The 8,729-nt window shown below is 35.6% G+C and overlaps 1 protein-coding gene across 1 annotated transcript; it reads right to left on the bottom strand.

Moving 5' to 3' along the window:
* Nucleotides 1-2,740: 2,740 nt before the first annotated feature.
* Nucleotides 2,741-7,292, bottom strand: LOC129270077 (G patch domain and ankyrin repeat-containing protein 1-like). The gene is made up of 2 exons (XM_054907488.2): nucleotides 6,731-7,292; nucleotides 2,741-6,111 (listed from the first exon to the last, which is right to left on the bottom strand). Exon 2 carries the CDS (start codon nucleotides 6,089-6,091, stop codon nucleotides 4,961-4,963), a length of 1,131 nt encoding a protein of 376 aa, XP_054763463.2. The 5' UTR covers nucleotides 6,092-6,111; nucleotides 6,731-7,292; the 3' UTR covers nucleotides 2,741-4,960.
* Between the last annotated feature and the right edge of the window lie 1,437 nt (nucleotides 7,293-8,729).

Raw genomic sequence — 8,729 nt, 5'->3', positions numbered from 1 at the left:
GAATAATAATAAGATTATGAGTAATAGCGAGAAATAATAAGATGACAGAGATACAGGACGATAATAAAAATGAAAAAGAAAACAAAGAAATGACGAAGAATAGAGGGGAGAGAAGGAATAAAGTACTGAAAGGAGAGGGAGAGAGGAAGAGACTGAGAGGGCAAAGATAAATGGGAAGAGACAGAGAGAGAGGGAGACACACTCACAGATATAAGATGAAGAGAGAAAGGGTCAGAAAGAGAGAGAGGAGGGGGGACGAGAACGAGAGTGCAAACGTGGATGAAAGAGAGTGTAACTTAAACGCGTGCTTTGACCAGTGGCGTACCTAGGATTTTCCACAGGGGGGGGGGGGGCAAAATCGGCCGCCAAAAAATTTGACAAGCAAAAAAAAAAAAAAAAAAAGGTCTTCAATAAAAAAAATAAAGGTTTTCGTACCAGAAAAAAAATTTACAAGCAAAAAAAAAAAAAAAAAAAAAAAAAAAAAAAAAGGTCTTCAAGCTCATCAGGGGTGGTAGTAAAGGTCTTCAAGCTCGTCAGGGGGGGGGGCAATAAAGGTCTTCAAGCTCGTCAGGGGGGGGGGGCAAAAAATGTCTTTTAAGCTCGTCAGGGGGGGGCAGGTATATGTCTTTTGTATGGGTTGTTGCTCGTCAGGGGGGGGGGCAGAGTGCCCCCCCGCCCCCCCCCCCCCGTAGGTACGCTAGTGGCCTTTGACCATACTAAAAATATATAAACTTATTAATTACTTTGGTAAGACAGTAACAGTTTATCTTAAAGGAGTAGCTGGAGGGGGCCTGTTGAATATCTTTATAGAGGGAATTCCAAAATTTTGACCCGGTGAAAATAATGACCAGAACGAGTTATTAGGATAGGTAGATGAAAGTTATCGGCGTGTCTTGTAGGATATCCATGAAAATTTTTATTTTGAGAAAACATATCATGAAATGCAAAAGGAACCATACTGTTCTTATACATGTACATATAACTGTCCAAGCTGAAATTGGTATGAGTTTTTAATTTTTTAATTTTATAATCAAGGAAAAGTGGATCAGTGTGAGAACGGGGATGTGAGAATGAAATATGAAATAATACGAAGGGCTCTTTTTTTGTAATAATATTTTGTTAAGTAAATTTTGGTGTGTGAAGTATGGGAGGGTTAAGTTTTTTATTCGTGACGTCATATGCGATCAACTCCACAATATACAGTGAAATAAATTCAATAAACTTCATTTGTTTTTAATGGAGCATGGGGTAGATATATACTCATAAAATAAGGAATGTAACGTCGTGTCTGATGATATGTCCAAGGCATAACATCATTTCGGCATCACTTTAGAAGAGCATTTTTTCGGAAATTTATATCACACGACATTTACATGGCAATGTTAATCATTTTAAAAGGTCGGTCGACAATAGATTAAGTCGCCGATAGAAGAAGACAATGGAAACATACACGATCCAGCCTTTAAACCTTGGTTTACGGTCAATAGTGTAAATTTTAGGCCAACCGGAGAATCACCAAAACAAATATCAAATCTTACAAACGTGTAGTTACCCCCCCCCCTGTGTAAGTTATCGACGGGGGAGGGACCTTGGGTTTCACGACTTAGAAAAAAGGGAGATAAGAAAAAAAAAAGTTGATGAAATGGGGGTGAAATTAATATAGCTTTTCGCTAAATGATTATCATGAAATGTCTTTCCTAAATTTAGATTTGATCGTATTAAAATTGTATTTTTAAAATATATATTTGGCCCGACATGCCATGTCTCGTGATGTCCAGCTACTTTTTTTTTGGGGGGGGGGGAGCTCAATACTGCTCGGTAAAATGACGAACATCTTTCTTGGCAACATTCATTCTCCCAGTCTTAATTCTTCCCTACGTATACCGCTCTTCCATATTTCCTAAAATACGTCATTCAGTTTATCCATTGTGTTTCGGGAGAGGGATGGTGGGGGGGGGGGGGGGACTCGGAATTGGAAAGGGTACAGAGTGCGCAGCCTAAAAATCTGAAAACATATTGCTATGAAATGGGGAGATTAAACTAAATGATCCTCTGCAGATGCATAGGGGTGCTTATAGGAATTGGAATGTAACAGAAAATGAGGGTCTTCGAGATCTGACACCTGAAATGAGTGGTTTGGGTACAGGGGAGGATTGGTCAATGAAAAAGGGTTAAAGGTAAAAAATACACGTGATTTTTTTTTGGGGGGGCAACAAAAGCAATGGGGGAGGCAGAATTTTTTTTTCAAATTTTCAATTTTTTATAAGAAAATGGGGGTCTTCGAGAAATGAAGCCTGAAATGGGAGGACTGGTCAATGGAATAGTGTGAAAAGGTAATACGCATGATGGGGGGGGGGGGGCTAAAAAAAACAAGTTTAGGGTGGAGGCAGAGGCGCAATATTGTTCAATTTTCAAAATTTTCTGGAGGCAACGGGGAGGGGGACATATGCCCACATGCCCCCCCCCCCCCGGTGCCACCACTGCATTTTGGCAGTGGTTTATTCCGATACTAGTATGTACGACCTTTATTTTTTAAACAAGAAAATTGAGTTGGGGATTATTGAATGAACAAGCAAGTAACTTCTCTCAGTGCAATTCTATCAAGGAAAGCATATCAGTATCAAATACAAATCAATATGACAGTAAAGTATCAGTTTATCAATCAACCAATCAAGTAGTAAATCGGTAAACAGAGTCAAATAATATGTAAGCCAAACCAGTCAATCAATCAATAAACAACTCAATAAATCAATCATTCTTTTAATCAGCCAATCAAATAGTTGATAGATACATATAAATCAATCATCATTCAATCAATAACATATCCAACAAGTCAATCATTGACAAATTTGCAACCAATCAAATAATCAGTAATTTTCTCTGTATATCGATCTATGAATAAACCACTCAATTACTTTTAACCAATCACTCAATATATTACCTAATGAATTAAACACTCCGTCAGCCAGTAGTCACTCAGCCAGTCATTTAATCAATCAATATGCTGCTCAATCAGTGAAATCATCAATTAATCCATAAATCAATAAACCGATCAACCATCAGTTATTTGTTCAAACCTACTACCAAAAAGGCAAAATCACTACAACAATTGATCTCTTAATTTGGGAAGCAATTCTTGAATGCATCAAACAATCAATCAAGCAAGCAAGCAATACACCAATACACTGACAGTGAACAAATCAAACATTTTTTGGGGGTATTGTTTTTAAGAAAGATATTTAATAATACAAAGATATCAATAAATATTTTTTTAGCATCATTTTCTCGTGTATCTTTTCTTGGTACTTGACATTCATTACTTCATTCATAAGTAGAATTTTATCTCAAAAGGAGCAAAATCTACATATCACTATAAGTAGATATATATCGTTATTACTAAATGAAGTCTTTTTTAATTATCCCTTTCTCTTATCATATATGACAATTGACAAGGCTAACATGTTTTTCAAATCTAGCAATTAATAAGAATTTTTCATGTTTTCAATTTCCATGGATTTACCTCATTGTGGACTAAAATCTTAGTCGAATTTCTATTTCTGCACATTTAGAATATTAAAAAAATTGAAATTCAACAGGAAACATATCAATATTGCTAGCAGAGTACAATTTTACATCTTTCCTGACGTTTAGCTGTTGAGAATTTTAAAAAAATTGGAAATTTATCATCTCTTCTATAAGGCAATTATTTTCAGTGCTTTATTCCAAAAGGAACTAATTAAAAATATATATTCTGACATACACATAGTAAATATTAATAATAATGAAAAAGCCATTCATTTAGACTAGGATTAAAATAGATATGGTTCACCTCTAGTACATGTATGCCATCAAATTTCTGATTCTTCCTTGAGATTTGACTTACATTTATGTATCCAATAAATATCTTATAATATAAATTTTATCATGAAAGAAAAGGAGATATTCCAAAGCATTATATAACTAGAATCGCCCCTCAACAAAAAAAGAGAAAAAGAACAGAGAAATTAGAAAGGAAAAGAGATGAAGAAGATGAAGACCATGGTGAAGATGGAGATGACGGTGATGAAGGAAAGCAGAAGAATAAATGGACATGATGCAAAAAGGTTATTTTCTTTGACATAAAAACATCCATATTTGATAATCCATTTTTATATGATATAAAGATTTTTTTTTCAATTGCGAGAATTACCTGAATTCCAGGATATTATGGTTGTAAAATGTACACAATGTAGTCAGTACTAGTCACATTCATGGAATTGTTCGTCTCATTTTGTAGCTCAAACATTTTGTGCTGTCATTATTGATATCCTCCCTGTTCCCAAAGGTGCATACATGGACAAAGGAAGTTTTAAATGTCTTGATTCCTGGTCAGTAGGCCTACTTCAGACTTGCTGCATCATTCTCATTGTCTGACGTTTATTTTAAACACAAATTTGAAGATTCCATGAAATGCCACTGAATTTCAGGTTATTTTGGGATTCAGTTTCAGGATTTAATTTTTAGCCACGAAAACACTAAGGTTTTATCAAGAAAAAAAAATGTGCATTGATCATGAAAGGAGAGGAAACAAATCAGTTTGACATATTTCCTCTTGATTCTCTTAATGTCTTCTGTATGCAGTTCTTCTTTCAAATACCTAAAGATCTGTATTCAATTTTTTACCAAATATTTGTGATATAAGTTCAATTTTACATTTATCTTTCCAAAGGAATTTAATTGTACATTAAGTTCAAGAGGCCTTTACACCCACCAATATGACTTTGACAATTGAACAGAGAAAATGCTAATCAGCTTGACAGAGCTTTTGAAAGTTGGATTAGAGTCGTGAAAAAGGGAAATTACAAGAAGTTACATTGAGGGATACACAATTTACTTCAGGTATATTATTACTGCAAAATTGCAAATGCCTAGAGGTTTGTCACAATCTGACATGAAATAAACTTTAATATATAAACTTTACTTAAGGTTGTGAATGAAAAGACATACGAAAGTCAATTTCCATAGCCTTATGCCTGTCCTTCTTCGGGTATCTGGTTCTATCGTTATCTTTAAGGGGGACATCTTTCTTTTTGTCTTCCTTCTTTTCTTTCCTTTGTCTCTTCACCGCATCGGTATCAAAAGGCTTAAAATGAGTAATCCTGGGCTTCACACTACTGTCTGATAAGCCTAAACCTTGACGATCTCTCTTCAAGATAGTCTTAACTGGAAACTTATGTCCTTCACCTTCCTTTCCTAGTCCTTTCTCTTTGTCCCAACCATCCTGGAGCATCATCTGAAAGCCGCGATTGGATTCCGGGAGGTGGTAGTGGGTAGGACGAGGGCCATGTCCACAGCTGAACAAGTGAGCCGTGGAGTGCTTATGAATCTTTAACTCATCCTTAAAGTCTGATTCACATTTCTCACACCAAACAGGCTGTTTGCTTGAAGAAGGTCCCTCATAGTTCCTTGTTTGATGAACAGAACTGCCTTCGCTCTCCATCTGGTTAAGGACTTCCAAGACATCATCATGCCCTGCTCTTTGAGCCAACTCAAAAACAGTCTGTCCTTGTTTATTCCGATGTTGCAGTCCTTTGGGATACTTCAGGCCGAGGTATTTCACCACTGGTACATGGCCACTATATACTGCACACATCAATGCATTCCAACCAAAATTATCTGTAGAATCTAAATTGATATCACATTCTTTGAGAGTTCTCTTAATTTCCTTCAGATTCCCCTCTTGGCAAAGCCTGAGTAACCGATGAAGACCTCCATCACCCCTTGATTTATGTGCTGAAAATTTTGAACTGGTAAAATCAGGCAGTTTTGTCTTTGATTTGGATGATCTATATCTTACAAGTGTTTTCCCATTTCCAGATTTATTTCGAACATGCTGATCGCCATCCTCCGCTAAACTACAATCAGATATTGTCCGCTGAATTTGGGGAGGTTCCGCAATAACACTCTCATAAAATTCCCTTGCTTGACTTCCGGCATTTTCCTGCTTTCTTTGTATGTCTTCCTGCTGTAATCCTGCTTCCGTTGCCTGGACAGTACTGGGTTTACGATTCTTTGCTTTCACAAAATTTACAGGTTTCACTAGATATGCCATAGCTGTTAATGTTTCATCATCTGCAAACAAGAATAAAGGAATAAAATACTGCATATCATCAATACAATAAGTGTCAATACTAAATTCAAGATCAATCGATACTTTATATATACTTTATAACTTTATATTAAGCGTTATATCATAACCTTGTTCATTGAATGAGTGATATAGAGTATCATCAGTGTAAATGCTTACAAGATTATTTTCTCAAGTACACTTAGTTACATTTATATCTCAACTGTAGCTTTTCATTAAGTCTAAGAACTACAAGATTTTCTCTTTCCTAATATAATAAATTGCATCTCTATGATTATTTATGACTCTAGTCTATCCTTTATTAAACCCTTTAGCTTGCCTTACAACCAAAAACACAAGCGACCCGAAGATTCATGTAGCCCTACCATACATATACATCTGACTCATCAAATGTCTTGACCTGCTTGCCTTTGCTTTTATTTGACATGATCAACCCGGGTCCCGGACTCCCACTGTCCCAGTCACTGACTCAGTGACTGTACAGTTAGATTTGAATTTTTTATTACAATTTATTGTTATGACTTATGTTTCTCCTGAAAAATGTCTGATTTTGGGAATCTAACACACGATTTAGTAAAATAATGTCAGCGAGGCCTTCCTTACCTTGGCTGTATCTGGACTGGAGACGGCCGACGGAGTTCCTGCATCCGAGCTCCGGCCGTCCCGCCGGCCTGCTGTGTTAGGGGGCCGGGGGTAGGCAAGGTAGAGACAGGTGCGCGAAGTTGGCGCCGATGTTGGTGGCGTTGCCGTTGTCTATTTTTACTTAGATCAAGTTAGACGAGACGTAAACGATCCACCGACCCGAAAAGTATATATTCACCACACAATTCTGAAAATCAGGAGCAAGCCATTCAGGAGCACTACCAGAACCCGTAAGTACTATAATCTAACCGGAATCTGGCTACAGAATTCATTGTATAAACGCCTTATTTAATCCCCGAATTATAAAAAATTATAAAGTTGTGGATCCTCGTCTATGAAGCGCTCGAAACTCTGCACAGCAACATGCATAGCGCAATAATGTATTTGTTATTTAATAATAATTAAAAGAGATTATGCCAGAGATTAATATACAGTATCATAGGCAAAAATATATCAGTTCATGAATCCATTTGTATTAAAAAAATAGTTGTGAGCAGTACGTTGTTTTTTCCTCCGAACGTCTGAAATATTTGCCGTTGATTATTGTTCCACGAGTGGCATCCCATAGCTCAATGACGATTGATTGACGATGATTTCATCTCTGTGGCAAAGTGGGGGGGGGGGGCAAAGTCACGCCTCCAAGGAATCTGTGACAAGCCCCACCACCTCTTTAAAATAAAAATGTAATACTGATAAATATAAATGAATGAAAATAATGAAAGAAAACATAATGAAAGAATGGAAAATACAAGATAAGGAGAAAAGTGAAAAGGAAATGGAGAGATTGAGATAACTCAAGAAATAAATCATCTTATGATAAAAAACTTAGAAAGAAAGAGAAGAAGTATATAGGCCGACATTAGGCCTATAGTAGGTGTGCAGAGCAAATCAAAGAAAAGGAAATATAAGAAATGATATGGTTTATTAGAAAAGAACAATTAGAATATGAAAAAAAAACACACACAAAATTAAAAAAAAGTAGGAAAAAACGTAAATTCTAAGGGCCCCTGCCTATATGATTTCAAAATGATTATCTCAAGAGTGTACGCGATTTGAAAAAAAAAAAAAATCAAACAAACATTAAAGGTCAAGTCCACCCCAGGAAAATGCTGACTTGAATAAATAGAAAAAAATGAAACTAGCATAGTGCTAAAAATTTCAGGCTTGCTTGTATTCGATAGTGGTTGTGTTTTCTTGATCTTCGTCTAAAAGTTGATAAATTTCGAAAATAGGGTTGATTTAGCAAATAAATAATAGATTCATAAAGAAGTAAATGATAAATAGAAAGATAGATAGATAGAATGAATAAAAACGTGTATAGTTAAATAAATAAAAAAACATAGATACATAAATAAATTAATAAACAATCAAATAAATGAATTAATAAATAAACAATTAAATAAATAAATAAAGATGCCAAAGGGTCGAAGTAATTAAGCAAATGTAGGCCTACCCATTTTATGTTTAAAAAAAAAGTGAAAACCATCCCAAATTTAAACACAATCAGGGAGCCAAGTTCTAGATTATGGATGTCATCCTATATCATAATTATGATAGATAACAATAATACCTAATAGTAAATTATACTATCGGATTATTGCAGAACTTTTGCTTGTCTCATATACGCTTATCTACCATAAATCTCCCGTCACGGGTATAGGGTAGGTTAATGCACACGGTGCATAGTAAAATGGGTATCATAACTCTTCAGTTGTTTGAAAGGAAGGAAAGATGACTGAGACAAACAGATGCAAGTTTGAGCAGTCGGACAAGAGTTATTTATCTTTTAAACTTTGTAAAAAGTAATCGCTACCGGGAATTTCAAATTGACCGCATATGGTGATGTTAGTGTGATATACGAGATGAATGAAATGTCATTTATTTTAGATGAGTTAATCGGGGAGTTAATTCATAGGACATTGTCCTTCTTGAAGACAAAAAACAAGATGATACAGTAGGG

The sequence above is a fragment of the Lytechinus pictus genome, chromosome 10 (genome assembly GCF_037042905.1).
Source record: "Lytechinus pictus isolate F3 Inbred chromosome 10, Lp3.0, whole genome shotgun sequence".
NCBI classification, from domain to species: Eukaryota; Metazoa; Echinodermata; class Echinoidea; order Temnopleuroida; family Toxopneustidae; genus Lytechinus; species Lytechinus pictus.
This window is presented reverse-complemented; position numbering and strand designations above follow the sequence as displayed.